This window comes from Aulonocara sp. 'chitande type north' Nkhata Bay, linkage group LG3 (genome assembly GCF_057382095.1).
Source record: "Aulonocara sp. 'chitande type north' Nkhata Bay isolate Kocher_YH1m ecotype deep benthic linkage group LG3, A_spYH_male_GT1.1, whole genome shotgun sequence".
NCBI lineage: Eukaryota > Metazoa > Chordata > Actinopteri > Cichliformes > Cichlidae > Aulonocara > Aulonocara sp. 'chitande type north' Nkhata Bay.
In genome coordinates this window covers 77,056,929-77,082,968 of record NC_141346.1, presented here as the reverse complement: position 1 = coordinate 77,082,968, position 26,040 = coordinate 77,056,929, and the positions used below count along the sequence as shown (strand labels likewise).

General features: G+C 42.3%; 2 protein-coding genes across 2 annotated transcripts in view; one reads left to right on the top strand and one right to left on the bottom strand.

The window, feature by feature from the left end:
• Positions 1-26,040, top strand: part of LOC147337071 (uncharacterized) — a 217,957-nt gene that overhangs the window by 120,415 nt on the left and 71,502 nt on the right. The window lies entirely within an intron of this gene.
• LOC147337069 (protein NLRC3-like) overlaps positions 20,623-26,040 on the bottom strand; it is a 169,845-nt gene continuing 164,427 nt past the window's right edge. Inside the window, exons 10-11 of the mRNA XM_086285739.1 lie at positions 24,975-25,021; positions 20,623-24,826 (exon numbers count right to left, since the gene is read on the bottom strand). Of these exons, the coding sequence (XP_086141865.1) occupies positions 24,294-24,826; positions 24,975-25,021 (580 nt within the window). The 3' untranslated portion in view covers positions 20,623-24,293. The remainder of the gene's footprint in view (positions 24,827-24,974; positions 25,022-26,040) is intronic.

The following is a 26,040-nucleotide window of genomic DNA, read 5'->3' as shown; positions in this document are numbered from 1 at the left end:
TTGCTTTGTCTGTCAGCGTTATGTCCAGAGGCGCTACAAGGAGACAGACAAGAACATCAGGAGACGTGGAGGAGGCTGTAGGAGGGCAATAAGCCCGCAGCATGACCGCTACCTCTGCCTTTCTGCAAGGAGGAAAAAGAGGAGCACAGCCAGAGCCCTGCAAAATGACTTCCAGCAGGCCACAAATGTGTATGTGTATGCTCAAACTGTCAGAAACATACTCCGGACATCCACAGGTGGGAGTTGTGCTACAGCCCAACACCGTGCAGGATGTTTGGCATTTGCCAGAGAACACCAAGATTGGCAACTTCGCCACTGGGGCCCTGTGCTCTTCACAGTCTGGTGACCATTGCTGCCTACAACATCCTCCAGCATGACCGGTTTGGCAGTGGGACAGTAATGGTGTGGGGCGGAATTTTGAGGGGTCGCACAGCACAATGTACCGCTCCAACCAACATGCAACGTTGCACCACAGGCTGTCCAGAAATGGGCGGATCCTTTAGTCCAGGTCTGGGAGGAGATCCCTCAGGACACCATCCAGCACCTCTTCAGGACCAGGGCCTGGCATTGTAGGGAAGTCATACAGGCACATGGAGGCCACACACACTACTGAGCCTCATTTTGACTTGTTTTAAGGACATTATATCAAAGTTGGATCAACCTGTAGTGTGTGTTTCCACTTAAGTTTTCAGAATCAGAATTGCGTTTATTGGCCAAGTATATGCGCACACATATAAGGAATTTGGTTCCGGTAGATGGTGTCTCTCAACCACAGCAATGAAAATCACAACTAAATGTAAATGACACAATACACACACACACATCCACATATTTTGTTAGTTGAATGTTTTGACAAAAAATGTTATATTTATTATATATTTATTTATATTATTTTAATAATATTTAATAACATGAAATAATATTTAATGAGAATATTTCATTCATTTAGATCTGGGACGTCTTTTGTGTTTCCTCTATTTATTTTGAGCAGTGTATGTTGTTTTTGTTTGTTTGTTTGTTTTTTCTCTTTCCAAAAGCACAGTCTATAACTGTGACATTGTTGCTCAATAAATTGCTAATTACATCACACTTGCATTAACATTAAAACGTCAAAATATTCATTATGCAATGGTGCTACATGCTGCAGGAGAAGCTGAATCTTTGAATTTTAGGGGTCAGTTAATGATGGAGGTGTTGCAGGACAGCGGTAGGTAAGAGGAACCGTGGATCTTATTTTTGTTTACTGGACATTTTTAAAATGTGCTGCACTTTCTTACCCGAAATATATTTACAACGTTATGTGTTTTCAGAGGGTTCTCTACACTCCAGTGCAAGTAAGTTCATATGTGTGTTTTGTTTTTGTTTTTTGTTTTACTCAGCTATCATGACCATGGTATTAAATTCCTGCGTGTCACACAGAAACTGCCACAGGTGTTGCCTGGCAGTTATTACTATTACTATTAACTTTGTTTTAAAAAGTTATTAACATGTTATTAAATAGAAGCAGGCAGTTTTGCATTTTGCATTTTGCATTTTACACAGAAACTACCAGCTTTAATCAGTGGTAATAACTTAGAAATGACCACATTATGGTCATTTCTAACTGGTTACCCTACTATTACCACCAGCCGTATTTCCCCATTTCTACCGCCAGTTTTGGGCCCTTATTATTCAATTACATACATGTCAGTGTAATATTACTCACCTGTAACCACCATCTACTATGGTATTACTTGGATATTAACGGTTAATACTTAAGTAATTGAGTAGTAATGACTTAGAAATTATCACATTTTTCTTTCCATTTTGATACTCTACTTTTACCCCTTAAACTAGGGCTGGGCGATATGGCCTAAAATTCATATCGCGATATAATTTGAAGCATGTGCGGTAACGATATATATCACGATATATTCTTTTCTTCTGTATAACGTATTTTCCACTTAAAGTCCTTTAAGGTGGTCCAGGGACAAATGCAATCACATAGCAGGATGCTGTACACGGGCCAAACTTCAGTCAGGAGAACAACTGAGATTATTCATCCACAATACGAGGTTAGTTATTAATATACTGAAACAACATGGCAGAGCAGCTGCGAGAGAATTCAACATTAATGAATCAATGTTACGGAAGTGGAGGAAGCGCAGTTTTTGGCTTTCCCCATATTTCAACAGCTTTGCTGTGACTGTCGCCCACCATAATTTGCAGATGATAATGTATAATGTATGATAATGTATCAGGTCGGGTCTTAGACTCCACCTCTCTGGGAACATCTCAGGCACTCCCAGGTGTGGGGCCCTATCTCCCCCCACCACACTCCCTGCTGGTGGCTGACGCCCTCTTCCGTCGGTGCCTTGGTGGTTCTCAGCATCCTGGGCTGCTGGCTTGACAGGGCCTGGCACCCGTGGCTCGGTTGGGCCCCTTCCCTGGGGTGGGGCTCCCTCCATCCTCTCTGGCATGGCAAGCTGCCTGCGGGCACGTAACCGCAGCTCCCTGTGGCTTCTGCACCGTGGCTGCTGGGTGACCCCTAAGCTCTTGTCAGCTCTTTCTGGGAGGGTGGCGCAGCTGGTCCTCCTTGGGCTCTCATGCTCTGGATTTCTGGGGCCCTGGGTGGCCTATGGTTCCCCACACCCTCTAGTAGATAGCTTTACTGAGAAACCGTTTGAATACAAGCGCGCTCATCCACACAGGTGTGGGCACAGACACAAACTATACCTTTCTTGGCTGCTACCTCAGAGCATATTGTGTGCTGTCGGTCTTGCGTGTTTCCCAATAACATTTAATATTTAGTATTACTTTAGTATATTTAGTTACTTATACTTATGAAGGATGTTGCTGTGGTCTCCGTACTGAGTTGCTCTCTTTTTGCTTGTTTTCTTTTTTTTCTTTCAACAGGTGATCCAGCAGATTTTTATATTTGCCTTTTCTCACTGTCCCTCTTCCCTTCTGTTTTCTTTCCCTCCCTTTTCTTCTTTCTCTTCCCCCGTCATGTCTGTCCATTTTGTAATAACTTAAAATGAATAAACAAATAATAATAACAAAGATCAATCAAGTCGACCAATATGGCAAAGCCATAATGAGCCACCTGGATTAAATAAATCTGTTGGGCATCTTTCTTGGCCTTCAGACAATAATTCTGATTGCTACAGTAAAAAAAAACAAAAAACCCCACCAATTATTCAACGGCTTTACTTCCTGATCCAGGATTCAAAGAGGATCAGCAGAGTTAACGTGCTGCAGAGTTGGACAGCTGCAGTCAGAGAAACAGATGCAGAGACAGAGGAACATTGTGTGACTGAAGAAGATTCAGCTTTCTTCTTCAAACTCTGTACAGACACAGGAGACAGCAGCATCATGTGGTGCTTTCATGTTCCTCTTAAACACAGTTACAGTTTTAACAGGATGGTTTACTGAAACTGTTTGAAAACACATCTTTGTTACCAGCTACCTGCTTGGTACTTTTTTCTGTACTGTGTGTTATTGAAAGTCCGATCTGAAGTTCTTTTATTTTGGGACTAAACAGGTTGGACAGGAAATCAGAATCAGACCAATCAGACATGAACCTGAAGACCCACAGAGCTGAAAGCAAAGCTGTGTCTGTACATCTGTCTGTTTAAGCACAGGAAGTAGTTTCTAGTTTCATCTAGTTTGTCAACTTCCTGTGTGTGTTCATGTGACTGTTAGTGACTGAGAGAGGTGTTAAAAACAGGAAGTGGGGTTGCTAAGCGGTTGCACAGACTGGGATGAGGACCTTTGACCTGAGCAGGAAGAACAGCCTGAGGTTTGTATGGTTTATAATCCGGAGAAACTCTGCCTGTGTAAAAATAACAGCATTATCTGCACACAGCTGGTTATTGATGTTCTGACAGACATTTGGTAAATCATGAATGTAAAAAGAAAAGAAAATTGGTCCCAGTATGGAACCTCAGGGTACTCCAACTTTACAATGAAGGCAAGGAGATTTAATACAGAGTCCATTTGAAAACATGCAAACTGAATCATAACAGAGTCTTTTTTTCCTTCAAACATTCAGGACAACAAACGTATCTGTAAAAAGCAGCTGAAACTTCCAGAAACTGAAGAAAAACAACACTCAACTCAAAGCTTCAAGAAACTAAACTATGAACCCTGAGTCTGTTGCCATCTTTTATATACAGACTATAGATCATCTACAGTGGAAATAAGTATTTACACCTGCTTAGAGACATTTAATGTTAACCAACACACACACACAATCCTTAAAAAGAGGAAGAGTTTTTAACACTCGGCCTCGTTGGTCCAGCGGTGAGTCCGTTACCGTGAGCTATGGATTCAGGATATACAGATTTGTGCTGTTTGTGCTGGAACTAAGCTGCACACAGCTGATGTTAGCCAGGAAAACATTACACACTGCTTCACTTATCTTCACATGGAGACGATCAGCATCTGTCACAAACACCAAGTTCAGGAAAGAGGAACTTTGAAGAGGAAGGAAACACCCAGAGAGGCGTCCACAGACCAGCAGTCATCATCAGCAGCTCATAGCAGTCACAGCTCTTTATTACGCAGCTTTGCAGGAATTAAAGTGGCTGAAGTGTCAGAGTTTGTGTGAGAAGCTGCTTCATGGACAGCTGTACACACGTCTTTATTATTTCTTCATAAATCAAACACACAGGTTTGTCTGCAGATGATTTAAAGTGTGTCGTTGTGCAGTTAAAGCTGTTTGTGTGACGCCCTGACCTCCTGTGAATGAAACAGCCAATCAGATCCATCAGAGAGAGAGCAGGAAGTGTTGTGTGTTTGTGACAGAACAAGGAAACAGTGATGATGATGAACATAAAGGTCCTCTGATGTTTCCTGTTACAGTAACGCTTGTTCATCTGTTGCTCTCCTACACTTTCCTATAAATAAAGGAGAAAAAGTCCGTTTAGTTTCATTTCCTACAGCTCAGAGTTACACTTCACATTCCTGCTGTCACATCAAAAAGCTTCACTTTGGTCCAACATCTACATGTTAACATGAAACACAGACAGACTCAGAACATCTGGAACATCTGCACTTTGACCCAAACTGTTATAGCAGGATATTTTCTGCATATTTCTTATGTTGGACCTGTTTGAACTGTAAACGACCTGTAATCATCTGTAAATGGTGTGAGACACACTGAGGCCACCTACAGGGCAGCTGGGGAACAGCAGGGATCTGAAATCATACGAGACGTTAGTGAGTGAGAAGAACTTAAGATGGGTCGAAGTGATCAAAGTTGATCTAAAACAGAAGATAAATCCACTGATTCTTTGTAAAGTTCATCTGCTGCTCACATGAATCCATGAAAGATTTATTTCACTGAATGTTTCTTCAAAGCTCATTTCAACCTGTTGAAGTCATGAATGAAAGTGCAGACTGAGAGTGGATCACATGATGTTTGAGGTGTGTCATGTGACATGTTCAGTATTGTCACACATGTCTAGATTGTCCCTGATATCATAACTGCTCAAACACTGATGATTATATTTGAAGAATTATTCCTGATGGCAGCAAAGTTTGAATGGAGCTCTCTGTCTGTGCTGATTTGTCGCCCTCTGGAGGTCAAAGCACAAACCTACAGGGCAGCTGGGGAACAGCAGGGATCTGAAATCATACGAGATGTTAGTGAGAAGTTAGAACAAACGGACTTAAGATGGCTCGAAGTGATCAAAGTTGGTCTAAAACAGAAGATAAATCCAAAGCAGCATCAGATGAATGTTACCATTTCCAGTTACGGTGCCCTTCATCTAATATGGAAATGTGTTGGTTTTTTTTAGCCGTGTTGTTGTTCTTCCTATTGTGTTTAGGCCAGAGATGCTCTTCAAACAGCTGACAGACATGACCACATTACAAGAACATGGTGTGAGTCCGATTTGATATTCCAGTCAACGCTGAGAGACCTTAACCAGGAAGTCAGAGGTCAGCTGATGCTGCGAGCAGGAAGTGAACCAAGGGAAAGGTCCACTCTACTCAATCTCAAAGAAAATATGCTGGTATTTGTTGATGTTGATGGTACAATAAAAATATATAATATAATAAATAATAAAATATCATGTGATGATGAGATGTGTTGTTGGTGTTTGTATTTTCTGTAAATGTCTTTTTTAATGTAAATGCTTTGTTCCAGACGGACAGGGAATCAGTTGCTGTACGATGACATCATCTTGATGTTGACGAGGAGGGCGAGAAAAACTAGTTTTGTCCTGCAGATGGCGATCTTGCACCGTGTCCAGAGAGCCGACACTTTGATGGTGCTGCTCTACTCAGCTTACTTTAGCCTGGGTTGGACTCTATATGAGCAGCTTCCACTCTGGTTTCACTCTTAAACACACTTGTTTGATTTCACTTGTAAAAGTTGAAGAATAAATATTTTATTACAAAATTATTTGTTGATGCATTTTTTTAGGGTCAAATATCTTGTTTGATTTGAGGAATGAACTGTTAGGGTGGAAAAAGTGAATCACGTTAAAATAGTGGTGCTTTATATCAGTGAAGATGTATAATGTAATTTAAAATGTTGATGATGGGTTGTAGTGGGCTTGTACTTACAAAACTGCCTCATTTTATTGGAACGATCCACAGTTGCATCCATTCACGGATGACATCTGACATCATTTGACATCTGGTCTGAACACGTTTGTACACAAGATGCCTCAGTTCTGGATGTTCCCACAGACTCCTCTGTGCACCTAAAGAAAAGGTCAAGGGTCAGCAGCACATGTAGTTGGGACAATTCTTCAGTCGCACAAACTACACAATCATTTTCCTCCAATGACGACTTTTCACTTGCAGAAATGGTCCTGTGTGATTTCCAGGCTGTGATATAAAAACTAGTTCCTAATGGCAGCGACTCACTCAGTAAACATGTGTTTCCTTCACCAACCTCACACACAGATCCAATAAGATCAGGAAGTGGGCAGTATAGTACAATATGTGTTATTCTGTGCTGCACTGCCCAAACTAAAGATCTGCTGAAGTGTTGGAAATGATCCAGATGTTTATTTTGGACGATACAGCAGAAGATCAGACATGAAAGTGGAGATAACACAGAAGACCTGCAGCAAAGGTCAGAGGTCAGACTGGGCCCCTGGATTCAACAATGAGCCAATGATCATCAAGCAGTGACTAAAGCAGAGCCCTGACGTTCTGACATTCATCACACAGTCAGAACAAATGTCTGCTGATGACTTCATCTCATGAAACGACTGATAGATGTCAGTTCATTGATCAGCTGAGCTGCTGATCTTCATCGTCACAGAAACATTCAGCTTGTTTCAATCAGTAAATAACTCCCACTACTCCCAGTTTGAACTGTTCCCACTCAAAATGCTGTGAGAACAATGATCATTGTAGGACTTCACAAACATCACGTGTTGTTTTCCACATGTAAGATCAGCAAACACACAGAAACTTCCTGTTGCCACACACGGCCTCTAAAATCTCTTCCACGCTTTCTGTCTGAAGTCCACTCTCTGTGTCGGATCCACAGGAAACAACAAGATCTTATTAACATGGTTTTCAATGTGTCTCCTTCCAAAAAGTCCAACCAATGAACAAATGTGTGTATTTGTGGAGGCCGAACAAAAGCATGACACATTTCTCTGTTTCTATAAACTGGAGTCAAACACAAACATGAAGAGTTTCACTGACAGACTCCAAAATGCCCCCACAGTGGATCAAAGGGAAATCCTACAGTGTGGCCAGAGACTCTTAATGGCTCCAACATCAACACATCCACAATGTTGGATCCAGTTCTGCCTCACAGAGTTACTAAGACACACCCTCTGCCAGCATCACAACAGCTCCACCTGCTTCACCTGCCTCCTCAGCATCTGTACACCTGAAGAGAAAAGAAAGGCTCCAACAGCTCAAATCTACAAAGGATTCATGAAGTTTCATCCAACAATAACATGTTTGCCTTCCACAGTGTGCTGTTAGACACCACTGTACCTCTGCCATTTCAAAAAGAGCAGCTTGGGAACATTTTGGCTCCAAACACTTTGTGTTTAAGTTCTTTGTTTTCTTTGTGAAGCCGACAACATCTGGAGCTTTGTGACTCATAGAAACATCATTTTGTTCTTTAGATGACAGCAGATTGGGACTGAATAATCAATCACTATCAAACCAATAAAGACAAACATGCTGATTTTACAGGAACTTTGTTGGAGAAGCTGCAAAGACATGAAACTGGTGGAGATCCCAAACCAGTTGATAGTGCTGGTTATTCCAAATAAAGCTGTTTCCATTTGAGATGAAATGACTTTGTGTCCTGATATATAATAAAGATGTTGTTGTTTTTGAGCCCCTGTATTAAAAGTAGTTTAAAGTCAGCTTGAGTTTGATGTCTTTATGTCAAAGCTGCTCATGATGTTGAGCTGCTGATGGAATAAAAACAATATAAAAGCATGTAGTCCAGACTTAAATGTAGCCTGTTGTTAGCTGAGGTCCACACACAGTGTTTGACAGTGTAAAGTGTGTGAAAGGGCTGCTGGTGGAGCTCACTAGGATGAGCAGGTGACCACGAGGTGGAGAGCAGCTGGCCTGGCTTTGACCCGGGCCACGCCCCCTTTCTCTCTGCTTTGCTGTCACTTATCTTCACTGCTCTGTCCAATAAAGCTGAAAAAGGCCCCGAATCAAAGAAATCTGCTGCAGCCTCTGAAATGTCTTCTGTTTCCTTCCCGACGGCTTTTTCACCGTCAGCCCATCAGACAGTCCAGCAGCATTTATGATGATGTCATGATGTTGAAGAGGCTGCTACGGTGGCCTCCCATGACCCCCAGCCTCATCACAGCTGAGATGCAGACATTTGAAAACATTCAGCAGACAACTGAATAACAGTCCAACACAACAGTCTGTGTGCAGACACACACTGACCTTTCATAGAGTCAAACACAGCTGGTTGAGTCATTTCTCTGTGAGTCTAAAGTGAATCTAGTATTTGAAAGTCCACTTCCTGTATTTGTTGTTGAAGACTTCTTCAGCTTCTTCTCAAGGACATCAGCTGCTTGTTTGGCAGCAGAGGCAGTTAAGAAGCTTCCTGAAAAACACTGAACAGTGAGTTCACTGTGGCATATGACAGATTCAGCTTTCTGTGTGCAAATGTGTCTGTGTCGACCTTTCAAATGCTGTTGAATCCAAAACATCAGCGGCTCCTCGGCTGCTCACTTCATGCACTTCTGTCTGTGTGACAGTCCAATGACATCACAGCTGTTTCCAGCCCCAGTGTCTCAGGACTGGACACCTTTAAACATGTCGAGGATCAAACAGCGTCCAGCTAAACACACATGAAACTATCAGAGCTGACAATCATTCCAATAACATCTAATGGTTCATGTATGTAGACACAGGACTACAAGGAAATGGCTCTCAGCATCTGGCTGTGGGAACACATGAGTCCCTGTTTGTGTTCAGATTGTGTGCATGTTTTAGACGTGTGTCACATGTAGAAACACAACAATCCCACAATGACACACAGATGTGTTTGACACAGCTGTGCAGCTGTAAGTTGTTTCTAATGATTCATTGAAGCTCTTCTAACATTCTGGAGACGATCAGTACATGAATCTGTTCAACACGACAACAATTTGACTTCAGTGTGAACGTTTGCATTAAATAACCTTCTTCATCCAGCTGACAGCATCTTCATCCTATGATGTGAACAGTTCCTCCTGTTGATGACAAACCTCTGACAGGATCTGCTTGAGGAGCTTTTTCATGTGCAGCTCTCTGAGCTCAGGGCTGAGCTGCTGTTTCATCTTTAAGAGCTGCTGCCTCCTCGCCGGACTTGTTCTCCTCTTCTTCTCCTAATGACACCATTTCTGCTTCATATTAAATTCAATAAAGATGCTGACATGTATCTGTAGCAACAACATCATTGAATCTAGAACAACTGGAGCCAAACCAGTGGCTCTGCTGGGATCACTGGTGAGCCAACACTTCCTTGTTGATGCAGATTTCAGGGCTTCCTTTTGCTCCTCCGTTATAACTGTTCTCTCTTCTCAACACATGATGACACAAAGGAATCAGCAGTGACAAAGATGATGCTGAAGAGAAGCACACACTTCACACATATAACAGAGCAGTGCAGTTACACACACCTCTGCTCGACATCAGGCCTCAAACAAAGACACAAAACACTAACTTGACTCTAAACAGAAGAAACGAGCAGCTGTTTCTGTTCTGTGCTTATTTATATTTGACACACATGCTTCTCTTTGTGCAAACACACATCGCACTATAAGGGTAACCTCGCACACAATGATTGGACAGCACAGTGATGATGCTGGGAGATCCTATACGCAGCAACACAGAAACACTGAGAACTTTAAACAATGATGGAAAGTGTTATAAATGACTTGTTGGCCTCTGATCTGTCACAAACAGCTGAAACGTGTCTCTCATGAGTCACATGAAGGTTTTTGACAGAAAGGACAAAAAGTAGCTGCAGTCAGTTTGTGTCATTTTTATATTTATTCATCTGGGAGAAAAATCTGAGGGACATTAAAATGTGTTTTCAACAGAGACAAGAACATGAATATAACAGAACAGGTAAATGAACATGTTTCAAGTAAACAGCTGGACTGATCAGGTCCAAACACAGAGTGATAAACTTGTCAAACAGCTGTCATATCTTTATATAGAAGCTCTTTATAAATGCTGCTCACTGCAGTCTGTTTACTAATAATGTCAAAGTGTTAGAAACACAGAAACATCAGAATGGTCTTTGTTCACAGAAACCTGTCTGGGATCCTTTGTTGTTCTTTTGATGCAGAGTTACATTATAAATATAAAGAGTTATTTCAGAGTCTCATCAGTTTTCCTGCATGTCTTTATTTAACACATCAGCAGGGCTGAAGCTCTCATGTTAAACACACACTGATCTATGGACACGTTCATGTGTTTCTAACAGAACCAGGCTGTTATCAGCCTGCACTAACATTATGTCACACACACTGAATGTAACAGTGACAGTTTACATCATCACACAATCAGCTGTGATTGTTTCACTGTCATCAAACGAGTCAACAGGAAGTAGAATCAATAGAAACCAATCATTTACTGACAGCATGTCTGATGGAAATAAGTGCAGATTATGTATGAAGTCTAACTGCACACAGTAACTGTGTTACAATAAGGACTTAACAGCGCCCTCTGCTGGAGTGTTTCAGTACTGCGTTAACTAGAATACACCACCTCCTCCTCACACCACCTGCTACAGCTCTACTCTTCTATGACTACAGTCATCCACAGCACTGATGTGAGGTCACATGGTTCATATGTAAGGAGCACAGCTGACCTCAGGTCAGTTTAATGACTGTGAGCAGCAGCTGTGTTATTGTCACTGTGACAGGGAGACACTCTCAGACACAGCGCTCATGTCAGCTTGTTCTCATGCAGGAGGATCAGGAGCTCCATGTTTGTCTTTCTGTTTGAATCATGATGTGTTTGTGCCATCAGAGTCTGTCATGAGTACTCAGGGTTTCACAGCAGCTCTTCTGGATGCTGACGAGGACTCCAACCTCATGTTTCACCTCTCTGAGCTTCTGATGTCTGTGAACACTCGTGTTTCTTCTCTGGGCTCATCTGGACAAAAACACCTTTCTGTGTTTGGCTGCAGCCTCATTCTGACTGACAGGAAGTGTGTTATCCATGAGCTGCACTTCTGTGAGGAAGTTTCCTGCTGTGTTTCCTGTCTGTGGACAAACACGAGTGTTCCAGCTGAGGACTTGGTTCCTTCCACCTGTCCATACAGGACATCACGCTGTCTGCAGCTCTGTAAATGCAGCTCCAGGTCCTTCCACGTGCTGCTCTGTATTTGTGCAGTTTGTAGTGTGTCCTGGGAAACGTAGCACACATGGTGTTCTTCTGCTGTTTCCTCCTTTCACTGAGTGTGAAACACTGACGCTGTGCTGTTGTTCACAGAGGGGAGCTGATTCTAGCTGCAGCTGGACTCTGTCATCTAACTGAATGTGTTGGTGCTGATCACGGGGCTCTGAGGGGGGAGCAGCAGGAGGACTCTGGATGCTGACGTCAGTGTATCTGTGGAAGCTCCCACAGCGTGTCTGTCATTCAATATTGTGCTGTATATTGTATCTATGCAAAGATGAACAGACTGTGTGTTCACTGGTCTCTGTGCTGCAGCTCTGATGTCATCATCACTCCCTCCTCCACCCTCAGCAGTCCCAGCATGCTGCTGTGGTGCACCCCACCCTCACTCTACACCTGAGCCACAGACCACACCCTCCACCTCAATATACACCACAGTTTTCTCTGCTGTGGAAATGAGATCAGGAGGAAATCATGATGATTATTATTTAATAAACGCTCACATTAATGTGGGCTTATTTGTTTCATATTAGAAACATTAGTTGAGTGTTTTTAGTATAAAATGGTCAAAGTCCCTCTTTTTGCTCCTCCCCTCACCTGTGGATGGGCGGTGCTGTTACCGTGGTGACAGCTTGGATGTGTTTCAGTCCTGCCTGGTTATCACTGCAGGAATCTTTCACATTTATTACAGGTAATAACTCTGATTTTTCTGTGTATTATGAACCAAATGTATCCTGATACTCACAGAGATGGATGAGCAGAGGTCACATGATGAAAGAACAAACATGGAGTCTTTGATTTATTTAGATATTTATTGATGAATGCAAACAAACCTGACACTGAACCATCGTCCAGCAGAACAAACCTGATCACATGACCTGCTGACCCAAACAGTGCAAAGCTCCATGGCAACAACAACAAACAGCCTCACATATGTTAACAGAGGCTGTTAGAAGCACAGAGTCTTTACAGTCTTTCTCCTGTTTGGACACAGATCTCTGCACATCTTCATCACAGTTACTCACAGACGTGCAGAGTGTGTGGATATCAAAGCTAAGTTTCCACCATGTTTGTAGTCTGTACTGGGACTCATGGAGCATCTCTCTATGAGCACTCAGTGCTTTAAACAGTGAGTCCCAGTTTAACCAGCAGCCTTCACACCACACATCACACAGACATGGAAACTTCAAACCTCAGACTGAAGACACCATCAGAAATAAACAGATTGTGATGAAGATGAAGAACTGGAACAGTTTGCTGTGGTTTCTTCTGTTCCTGTCAGAAATAAGAGTCTGGCAGCACTTTGCTCTCCTTCCACATGTTTAAGGAGGAAGTGAAGAAGAGCGAGTGAGTCGTCTTCCTCTGTGGGCCCAACATCAGGCAGCAGCCACGTATTTTTAAAAACCCAGCACACTGCTTCAGAAACACTGAGTCCAGGTGACCAGAGTCATGTGATCAGTGAGGTCTTCACTCAGGATGTCACTGCTTCAGGACCTGATTCAGAGGTTTATAAGGACGTGGATCATTGGTGCTGATGTTGTGTGAGAGCTGGTGAACCATGGGGAACATAAATAACAACCAGACCATCAGCAGTTCTACCCCCAGCTCTAACACCTACATAATACACTATACATATAGTTATATAGGTTATAGTATGTTCTATATAAACGTAGCTGAAGCAGTTTCATTTGTAGCTTCACGCTGCACTTCACATGTTTGTCCACCAGATGGCAGCACAGAGGCCTGTGTTGGAAAGCTTTGAGTAATGAAGCGTTTTCAATCCAAGCTTCAGAAAGCTTCATGTGGTCATCAAGGAAGCAACCAGGAAATATCTGCTGTGTGTAAAAACAGCAACACAAGAATCCAGGATGAAGACAAGAAACTCAAAGCTCACAAAAAAGGTGGAGCTAATTTTGTGACGTGTTTCTGTAAAAACACCACAGAAGTGAATCATCAAAGTTTCCATGTGAGCTGATGATGCTGCTGCAGAGTTTCTGTGAACCTCCTGTGACCCCGCCTCCTCATACAGAGACATCTGATTGCTCTTCAAACTGCATCACGTGGACACATGTGATTGTGTGTTGTAGTATTGATCCCAATGCTGGTATCAGTCCTGGATCAATAACACTGGATGGATGCGTTCAGCATGGAGCCCCTGAGCTGTGTTACAGACAAACATGGAAACTGACAGGTCTGTGTCATTCACAGTCTGTAACAGTTCTAAACAACAGAGGCTGACCCAAGTGCCTCAGAGCCAGGCACGCTCACATCACAGCTCTCTAAATAAGCCAGTTTCAAAATAAGAGCTGAAAGCTGTGTTTGCTTGTGTTAGCTTATTATTGTGGAGACTAACATTCAGTGATCATGTGTTCAGACTCATAATGATTACTCTCAGAAATCCTGATCTTTGTATTTACTGTGTGTTGGATCAATAACTGAGATTCATGGTATCACACAGCTGTGCTGCTGCTGATGTCAGCACATCTGGAACAATACGAGGTATCTGCTACCAGACTGAGCAGGACGTGAGACCTGTGGACTGTTTAAAGCTGTCCCTCCACAGCTCACTCAGACCTGATCCACACCTCAGTGATATTCTCTGACTTCCTCAGTAGAGACAGAAACCATTCAGATCTGGGACCATCAGCTGACTGATGATGTCACACAGACTGTGTTTTTCAGGAACAGTGATTCTGATGTGAGCCTGCTAGCTGACAGCAGACCTGATGAAAGCACATGTTCACATCTGTGAGGACAGACTGGACTCTTTGACTGCACCTTGGTTCTCCTCAGAGGTCTGTACAGGAGCATGTCCACCCCCACTGAAGATCTCAGTCACTGTGAAACATAGAAAGCTGCTTGTGTGGCCTCTGCCTCACATGTAGATACAGCTACAGGTTTCTCTGTCAGTCAGACTGAAACAGTGTCCTGATGCTGCATCATTCAGCTCTGTGCCCCAGTCAGCATCACTGGGAGCTACCAGTGTTTCTGCCCTTTTCCTGTAACACTACACTCAGCACAGGCTCAGCTGGTATCCAGTGTTGGACTTTGGCTTCAGCTGCTGTGATAGATCCTCTAACATAGATCAGCTCTGCTACATGTTGTTAGATAAGTGCAGCTGCTGTCATGTCCTGATGTTTCTCTGGCTCAGCAGCTTCTCCATCAGAGGTTCAGATGGCGCTGATCCAGTATCTCCAGTAACTGTGTTCTGTGCCTCACTGGTTCATCCTTCTGTCTGTGTGACGTCAGTCAGATGTTGAAGTTCAACTCTGTAATCTTCACTGTGTCACAGAGTTCAGTGAGTCCCGTTATTCACAGTATCAATCAGATCATCAGAGAACAGCTGATCAGCAATCAGTGGTGCCAACAGCGCCTCCTGTGGTGAGAGGATGCAATAATGCAATGTAGCATTTTTCCACTCAACACTTGCAGTCATGGAAACTGTCTGTTGGATCTGTGTGACGTTGCTTTCTTGGTTAGAGTTTGTTAAGGTTCAAAATTGAGGAGGGAGAGTACAAACCACTCTTGGTCCAGTAGGTCTTTGGTCAAACAATGATTTTAATGAATACACGCGTGGGAAGACACTCTGTACGCAGACAGCCAGTAGTCCTCGACTTAATCAAAGCATGAACAGATATTTTATAGCATCAGGGTTTGTTTACTGACGCCCCTTCATGCGTCACCGGTACATTTTATACATAGATCAGATCAACATCATCATGACTTTTCACCCAGAAAATCATCTTCTATTTTCATGGCTTGGTACTTTCCGTTCTTATCTTAAAGTGAATTGTTCCTCTTTCTTGTCGAGACATAACTGATCTCTCCTCTAAATAAGTCTAACTAATATGTGTGTATGTGTTGACCTCACATGCTCTTTGTGTCACCTCTTCACTGTCTGTGTCTCGTCCTCAAATGCTCCTCAAAATAACCTGCACTTAGACTCTGCTTTCGGTTTCAGTTCTGCAAAAGGCACACTCTGCAAACCTGCAACTTCCTGTCAGCCTGCAACTTAGTCTTTCTGAAAGACACACACTGTTCAACCCCTGAATGCAATATAAACTCCAGATTATATTATTAATGCAATGGTAATAATGACAATTATTTAACAATAGCAGTAAAATAATTTCCCTTCTCCGCACTCCCTCTCTTGACCTCTGGAACACCAGAGGTCACAATACATTGTGTCCTCGCTCAGACCCTCTCTGGTGGTCTCGGACCTCGAGATCTCCAGGATCCTCGCCCCTCCTGTGGTCGCCGAGATCGATCTTCTGCAAAGGAAACAAAACACCTTTTCCTGCACCTCCCTAACTTATCCTATCTGGGACTCTTTAATCAAAAGCCTGATCCTAATTATCTTCTTAACTTATTGACTTGTATTTATGTATATTCTTCAACGTTACTCATCCCTTTAAAACTCTTTAAGCCCTGCTTTCACGTCCGGTTGCTCGCTCTATTTTCCCTTATCTGATCATCAACATCCTGTGCACAAATTGTCGCTGCTGCAAGTTCCTCTACTCCAAAAGAAAACAACCACTTTAATCAATTAAGTTTAAGCATATAAGCAATTACTCCTGTATACATTTCATCATAGCTAAATGCTGCCTTGAAACAATTCCTATGTGTTAACTTCATTTTAACCTCACATTTCCTATGTTATAACCCATTTTGGTATAGCCTTTTTATTTCATTTGCTCCCTTTAATGTAACAATACCTTCTAATTCTAATTTATCAGACTTAACCAAAATATATGCTTTCCTTCCTCTTTGGTCCTTCTTTAAGTTCAGTTAAAAGCTAAATGAATTTAAGGCCTTTTGCCTGGAATCAATACTGTCATGTGTGTTTCTTAACTCTGTGTCTGTAAGCGTGTGCAATCCTTCATGAACTCATATTATCCTCACAGTAGATTGGCTAATCATAGCGCTAGCCAAAGGCTCGTGACCCTCCAGAGACAAATTTGAGCCACAACTCCTTTAAAAGCACAAAATGCAATATGTATAAAAATCATTTCTATTTATAAGCTCCCCCTTTATCCTAAAAATACCTCCTATGTAATATCTGTATGTGTAAGCCTACATTATAACCACTACTTCTAGAAATCAAAAAGAAATCAAACCTGTTCTACTCCTTCAACCCTCACTAATTTTCCCTCTAAGATTTATTCACAGCTTTGAAAAACCAGCATTGTATCTTCTAAACAGGATTCAGTTCTGTCATGGTCCTGGGCCATGTTGGCCCAGTATTCTTGGTTCCTTGTATTTTCGCTCCTTATTTAGGCCAGGTTTTCTGAGGTGTCCTCTTGTGGGGTTCCCTAAGTGTTTTTCCCTTTGTGACTCTTACCCCCTTGTGCCCCTCTGTCTATTTATGAGCTCTCGTCTCTCTTTGTGTTTATTCCATGTTTCCCCCAGCCTGTTATGTCTGTGTTCTCCCCGTGCTCTCTCTCCTCCTGTCTGAACCTCTGTGTACTTCCTGTTTTACTTTGACAGTCTCTCGTCAGTATGCGTAATGTTGTGTTCACTCCTGCCCTGTCTCGTTATGTTTATCAGTATCCCCTGTGTTCCCCACCTGTGTGTAATCTCCCTGTGTTCTCTGGGTGTATTTAAGTTGTGTCTTCTGTTATGGTAGTTGCTGGTTCGTCTGTGTTGTTTCCCCTCGGTCTCCCTGCGTCTCGTTTCTGGTTTGTGTTATTAGCTTACCCAGTTTAGGTTTCCGGTTTCTTGTTTTTCCACCAGTGCTGTTTTGTGCCCACCGTTGTAAATAAATATTCACCTGCACCAGAGCTGCCGCCTTTTGGGTCCTTTTCTACAACTCCACACGGCTTGCCTCGCAAACCGTGACAAGTTCACTTTTAATCCTTTAACCTTAACTTAAAAATAACAGTTTCAGTTTTACCATATCCAAATGATCAAAAACCCAAAAGGTCCTAAAATGATCCTAAATTATTAAACAATTAAATTATTAAACCCTAAACCCCCCTTTATCTTGATACATTTCATGTGTCAAGATACTATACAAAACTTAAAAATGCTCAGTTTTCCCCACTCATGATCCAATCTATGTCATAAAAATAAACTTAAAACAGAACAGTTATCAGTCATGTGTTTCTTCAATTAATGATAACTGAGTTACATCAAAAAATATTTCCCCTTTAGCATTTGGCATTCTCCCAACAATATACTATAATCCCATAATCTAACCCCACTTAATAAAACAAAACAGAAATCTTCTCTGGTAAAAGCAAATTGTTTGTCCACATTAATTCATCCTCACTCACATTCAGTCACACATTCACTCACATGCAGTCACACCATGTATTTGCTGATAGTGGAGCTTCCCGCACGATCAGATACTCCACCCTCAGCAAAATGAGCTCAGTCATTTTTTATTTTCCATAGGAAAATATTTCTTTATGCTTTTGGACTGGATTGACTCGCATAAAATCCTTTTTACAGGGACTTACGACCTTGATCAGTCCCCACAGGTAGCTCTCCTCAGCCAATTGTAATCTGGAAAGCCGCCTTATATTTGCTCTTCCCGAGAATTTTCAGCGCCGTTATTCACTGTTGCAGGCCTGCTTAGAACAGAAATGAAAAAATAGAGCTGATTGTTAGCTCATAAAAACAAAATCACCTGACAGGTTTTCTTTAAGTGCACTGTTACAAAATAATGGGCCCAATTTTAGACATGTCCATGTTTCCTAAAACTCCCTCTATTAAAACAAAAACACCAACAACCCAAACCTAACTGACCGAATCAACCCATTACCACAACAACCTCAACAACCTTAAACACACAAGTATTTTACCACCACATAATTTCACCTCCTCAATACACCGAAAGTCTCATTAAAACCACTCAATTTGCACACAAAAATCACTAAACTATAAATTCCCCACCCCAATCTGCACTTCTCGTCTCTGCTATGCTTCCTCTTCCTGAAAGTCACAGTCACACACACACTCAGGAAGTTCCTTCGTCATATGGCTTCTTCTATTCCTCAATTACAAACTCAAATGTATTTTATTAAACATTCACACCATTGTATCATTCATACAAAATAGCAAGCTGTCCTTCATTGCATATGTTTGTGTTCTTAGCCAGGTTTAATCTCTATCTCTGCATTAAACTCCATGAGCTTGTCTTGTCTTTATAAGGTTAATGCATTTTCTGTTTGTGTATGTGAATTTGCATATGGTGCTTTTGCAGTGTGTCAGACTCCTTCATAATTTTGCCTTTAAACAGTCAATTTTCTCCTCCCCAAATTTACTAACCCAAATTCTGATTTCCTACCTTAAATAGCAGTATTCCTTGTCCTCAGCCAGAAGGTAGGGTTCCACTTGCCACTTACCCCCTCTGCCTCAGCCCAGCGGCCTTACCCGTCAGGTCCCGTCTTCTTACTGAAGCCGAGTAATCGTGACTGTGCCTGCCTTAGGTTGTCCCAGGGTTTCGAGGTGGGATCTTACCCGTCATGGGCTATCCAGCCTTCCATACTCGCCTGATACGGGGCCCAAGTGGGCAGGGGAGGGAACACACTGGCTCTGGAAATTAAAGGAGTGTAAGCTGCTTCCTTCATTGCATCTTATATTAAACTATCGCACTTCTGACTCCTTCCTAGAATAATTTCACATATGGCACTTTGTGTATGTGTGTTTTCTATTCATTAATGTAATTGTCAGTTATTTTCTCTCCCGGTCAGGGAACCACATTATTTTCTCTCTTCATTTTACCTTCTTTTGTTTGTTTGTGACGCTCTACTTTAGTTCTACTAAACCTTGATGTAAAAACAATACTCCCTTATTTCACGCACACACTCTGCATTTTGCCTACGCACACACTTCTCTCTCAGACTTCCTCTGTTCACACACCACCTTGCACTCACTCTACTATCAACTTTCATAGTGTTATTATTATTTAGTATTTTGTACACCTCACACAGAATCATTCAAATCGAGTACTCACAGCATTCACATCACAACCTTCAACTTTCACTTTCAATCCTGCAAGACGCAGAGATGGACATCTCCTTCACCTAACATAAAACTAAATTACCATATCAACATACAATTACTGAAATTCAAACTCAAATACACCGTCTGTTTTAATAAAGTCAAAGAGTAAACAGGTGTACCAAGTGTATGTACTTATGTGTTTTTGAACTGAAAGAAAAGAAACTCAAACTCTTATAACATCACTCATGCATCTCTTAAATTAAAAACACTTTCAAACTTTAAAACCTCCTACTTTACATCACCAAAGAAATACCTCTCACACCTTTATTCATCATGTCAAAGCTTTCTCCATTTTGCACAGCCTGCCACATGTTTAACAAAAATCGCTGCCCGAGAAGGCTCCCACATATCAAGGTGGTCGTTCTCACAAATTTCCACCAGACCCTCAAATAAACAAAAACAACGACCCAGGCAGGCTTCCAGTTCAGCCTCCTCAATTTCTATGCACACCAAAAACTCATGGGGAGATTCTTCTGTCTCCCCGTGTCCTACACAATTCACCTCCAAATGATCCCCTACAATTGAAATTTCAGTGTGGAATGACGCAGAGATTAACATTCCCTTATTTATTTACTATATGTAACCTGAATTTTTCTCTCTCTTATCAAATAACAAAGGTTATCTTTAAAATTTGTTATTGAACTACTAATTAAGTTGCTTTTTATGGTATCAATGGTAAACTACCCCTAAAAAGTCCACTTCATTGCGTGTCCATTGAGATACTTCTATTAAGGCTATTTAACAAGTTCAATTTACACATATTCATTAATCTGTCACGCTTATTAGTGGCTCATGGTTACTTAAAACCTATGTCTGACTTGACCACAGAGTTAGAGTATCATTCAATCCTCTCAGGATGACCACTCCACTTACTCTGCATCCAGTCAGCTCATGAATTAACAACACTTGCAGACTGTAACCCTTTTATTTTTTGTTTATGCCTTCAAATCCACCTTAAATCTTCTTACCTAAACGTTGGTTTTAAACACAAACAATTCTTATATTCTATTTTGAAACGCTGTCACCATTCATATATTTACAATGTTATTATTTACTAAGCCAGCATTTTAATCGCAGACATTTATCCACATTTGCAAACAATAGTTATAGGGCTGAATAATCACACAAAACCAAAAGCATAGTCCTCTCATGCGCTCTGCATCAGTTGCCTCATTTGCATGCACACACACTCTCCATCTAAAAATGGCAGCAGGCAGTCAGTGCATTACTGACTCGACACACAGAGATCTCTCACACCAAATTTTCTTATTCTATATTACAATGACGTCTTATATTTACAACCACTGTCAGATCTGTCAGCTTTAGCGCCTACACAATTTTAGACAAATTTAAAATAACCGCCCAGCGGATAAACTCCCTGAGTTTTTTGCGACCAATTAACCAGTATCAAGACTTTAACTGTTTCTGGCCTCATTTCTAAAATCCCTAACTCAATTTAAGAGTGTCCAACACCCAAGGTCCAACCTTTGCTGCCCAAAAAAGCGCAGATTACCGTTCCAAGCGGTAAAGTGGTCCAACCACTAGCTATTTTGGAGGTTCCCAAGTTCTCCCCGGTTGCCGACCGTACTAACCCTATTCGCCGATAGGTCAGGGCCAAGCGTCCTCGGCCAGGAGGGAGCATTACCTCCGAGAACTGCGCTTCCTACCAGTCCAACTGGCGTTCTTGAGTAATTTATAATACTTTGGAACAACAGTAAAACACCCAACAAAGTGTAAGACTGAAGCAGGTCCAACCTTATAACCAAAAAATAACCAAATTCCCTAACCTACTAAAATCATTTCCAGCAGTCCAACTGCTTCCCGCGGTCCAACCGCATTAAATCCTTTTAGCGGTCCAACCGCATTAAATCCTTTCCAGCAGTCCAACTGCTTTAAATCCTCAGTACTGTCATGAGATTCTCATCAAAATCAAAACAGACATCCACCAGTAACTTCAGTGAGTAGACTTAAATTTTATCATTTCCAATTTGGCACACTTTGGAAATAATTCAACAGGTAGTGCCTTACCTTTTGGATAAGCCGGTTTATGCCCACTCACTTCGACCACTGGAATCCATGTCTGCCCGTCAGACCACCTAAGACCAATTTTCTCCATCTACACCTCCAATCCTCCCTCCTCAACCACCGGACGAAGCCCCCAAATGTTAAGGTTCAAAATTGAGGAGGGAGAGTACAAACCACTCTTGGTCCAGTAGGTCTTTGGTCAAACAATGATTTTAATGAATACACGCGTGGGAAGACACCCTGTACGCAGACAGCCAGTAGTCCTCGACTTAATCAAAGCATGAACAGATATTTTATAGCATCAGGGTTTGTTTACTGACGCCCCTTCATGCGTCACCGGTACATTTTATACATAGATCAGATCAACATCATCATGACTTTTCACCCAGAAAATCATCTTCTATTTTCATGGCTTGGTACTTTCCGTTCTTATCTTAAAATGAATTGTTCCTCTTTCTTGCCGAGACAACAAGGACGATTCCTCTAAATAAATTTAACTAATGTGTGTGTATGTGTTGACCTCACATGCTCTTTGTGTCACCTCTTCACCTACTGTCTGTGTCTCGTCCTCAAATGCTCCTCAAAATAACCTGCACTTAGACTCTGCTTTCGGTTTCAGTTCTGCAAAAGGCACACTCTGCAAACCTGCAACTTCCTGTCAGCCTGCAACTTAGTTTTTCTGAAAGACACACACTGTTCAACCCCTGAATGCAATATAAACTCCAGATTATATTATTAATGCAATGGTAATAATGACAATTATTTAACAATAGCAGTAAAATAATAATAATAATTTCCCTTCTCCGCACTCCCTCCCACCATTCAGATCTGGGACCATCAGCTGACTGATGATGTCACACAGACTGTGTTTTTCAGGAACAGTGATTCTGATGTGAGCCTGCTAGCTGACAGCAGACCTGATGAAAGCACATGTTCACATCTGTGAGGACAGACTGGACTCTTTGACTGCACCTTGGTTCTCCTCAGAGGTCTGTACAGGAGCATGTCCACCCCCACTGAAGATCTCAGTCACTGTGAAACATAGAAAGCTGCTTGTGTGGCCTCTGCCTCACATGTAGATACAGCTACAGGTTTCTCTGTCAGTCAGACTGAAACAGTGTCCTGATGCTGCATCATTCAGCTCTGTGCCCCAGTCAGCATCACTGGGAGCTACCAGTGTTTCTGCCCTTTTCCTGTAACACTACACTCAGCACAGGCTCAGCTGGTATCCAGTGTTGGACTTTGGCTTCAGCTGCTGTGATAGATCCTCTAACATAGATCAGCTCTGATACATGTTGTTAGATAAGTGCAGCTGCTGTCATGTCCTGATGTTTCTCTGGCTCAGCAGCTTCTCCATCAGAGGTTCAGATGGAGCTGATCCAGTATCTCCAGTAACTGTGTTCTGTGCCTCACTGGTTCATCCTTCTGTCTGTGTGACGTCAGTCAGATGTTGAAGTTCAACTCTGTAATCTTCACTGTGTCACAGAGTTCAGTGAGTCCCGTTATTCACAGTATCAATCAGATCATCAGAGAACAGCTGATCAGCAATCAGTGGTGCCAACAGCGCCTCCTGTGGTGAGAGGATGCAATAATGCAATGTAGCATTTTTCCACTCAACACTTGCAGTCATGGAAACTGTCTGTTGGATCTGTGTGACGTTGCTTTCTTGGTTAGAGTTCCTCACAAATGTCCAGATGATTCTTCTAATGAGGCGTCGACCATGTTTGCAGCTCTTTGGAAGAAAACGTCGCCCTTTGCCATCCTTACTTTTCTTTGACTTCTTCAAATGCAGCTGAACTCCAGCTGGTATTTTCTTGGACTTTGCAGCTGTTTCTGGTCATCAGTTCATTCCTGCAAACCTCTGAAGCTGAACAACAATGATGCTGCATTGCTGGCTGATCCCAAAAGGTTGATTCTGTTCATCTGGACGTTTTCAGAAACGTTTGCTCACTGATCAGGTGACTTCTTCAGTCTCAGCTGACTGCAGCTTTACAAGCTTACAAACAGCACATTTGCACAATGACTGAAAGCAGCAGCACCTGATATATATGATACTAATATAATACATATACATATATAATCCATACTAATGATGAAGGAACTGAGCTCACAGTCCATTGTTCATTCAGTGAACTACTCAGTTTATTTTGGGCCTCAGAAATGCTCACTCTGTTTGTACATCACTGTCAGCAATAGACTCATTCTGCTGTGTGGACAGGAACACATGTGACATCACTTCCTGTTTGTTTGTGACTGAAGAGGAAGAAGTTTACAAGGAATCATTTAGAAGAGTTTCAAACATCAACTGATTGAATCCATGAATCTGAAAACGTGTTTGTGAGTGAAAGAGACAGACATGTACAGACTGAACTATCTGTTCAACAGTCAGAGTGTTTCTGTAACAGGAGACACTCTTTACACTCCACTCAGCACAGGGACACTGAGGCACCACGAGACCAGAACCTAAACCCAGGATAAAGAGTTTGAGTGAATGTGGTGTTGAAGGTGTGGAGGTGGATCAGAGTGTCAGAGGAGACTCTGTAGAAGGACAGAGTGCCAGCAGGACAGTCCACATACACTGCTGCTCTGTTAGAGACAGAGGAGGAGGAGGAGGAGGAGGAGATGGATGTTTGTCTCTTATTGTGCCTGACATAACGAGGACGTTCATCAGAGCAGATCAGACTCCAGGACTGATCATTGTATCCAAACACACAGTCATCACTGCCTCCTTTCCTTCTGATGCTTCTGTAACTCACTGATATATAAACGTCTCCTCTCCACTCGACCTCCCAGTAACAGCGACCAGTCAGACCATTTCTACACAGCAGCTGATAATCATCAAATCTGTCTGGATGATCAGGATATGACTGAACCTCCACATGTGTCACCTTCCTGTTGTTGTCAGACAGTTGGAGCTTTGTGTGCACTGTGTTTGTGTCGATTGTGAGTTGACAGGAATCTGATGGAGAGAACAAACACAATCCAGCTGCAGTTATTGATCCATCATCTGTTCATTGATTGACACTTTGATGATGACTCCTGACATGATGAAGATGGTTGAATGTGTGCTGCTTTGTTTTCATGAATCCCATTAAAAACACACTTACACTTCCTCAGACCTGGTCTCAACCATCGGACTCCAGCAGGCTCCACCCTGAAAGGAGGAGGGGGGTCAGAGCAGCACAGTCAGCATGCACACATGGACATTACATGGCTCTCACACACACACTGTTACACACTGAGCTCAAAGCTCGGCTCCACTGTTTTATTCAAAGAAATCTACATTTATTTATCAGCACATTTAAAAACAGCTTGAGCCAAAGTGCTGCACAGAGTAGAGAGAAAATAGGAAACATACACAGTAATGACTATAAAGACTGGTCAGGATTGAAAGCTACAGAGTACAAATGTGTTTCCAACCGGCTTTTAAAAATGTCCAGTGTTGGTGACGACCTGATGTGAAGGGCGACTGTTCCAGAGTTTGGCTGCAGCCATCGATAAAGCTCACCTCTGTTTTTACGTCTAGTTCTGGTCAGAAGCTGCTTATCTGCAGACCTGAGGGCTCCACTTGGATTCTTTTGTTAAAGAGAGATAAGATGGAGCCAATCCATTCACAGATTTAAAGACAACCAGATCTGGAAGTGGATTCTACCACGTACTGGTAACCAGTGGAAAAAGCTGGTGATGGGTCGTCTAGCACAGACCCACCGCTGGAACCAGACAATTGATGAGGGAGAGAACTGTGACAGCGCCGTTCCTTCACTTGACCTCAGTCGCTCTCGTCTGCTCCCTCGTAACACTGCTCTTTATTGAGCTTACATGAATATGCACAAGTTCATTATGACGTCTTACACAGGTATGAACAAAGAGTACCAGTCTGTGCATAGTGTGTGTGTGTGTGTGTGTGTGTGTGTGTGTGTGTGTGTGTTCCAGATGTGACCCTGTGACCCCAAAGCTGGTGCTAAGAGTCCAGCGGTCCCCCTAACAAAGGGCTCTTATACTTAACCAGACACAGAGTAGGTGTCCTCCTACACCAGGGGTCTCAAACTCGTGGCCCGCGGGCCAATTGCGGCCCGCAGAACGATAGTTTTTGGCCCCACCTTAATATGAAAATGTAATGTTAGTTTGATAATGTATGACACTTTACAGTGTTGTGGGCGGAGCTGAATTAAC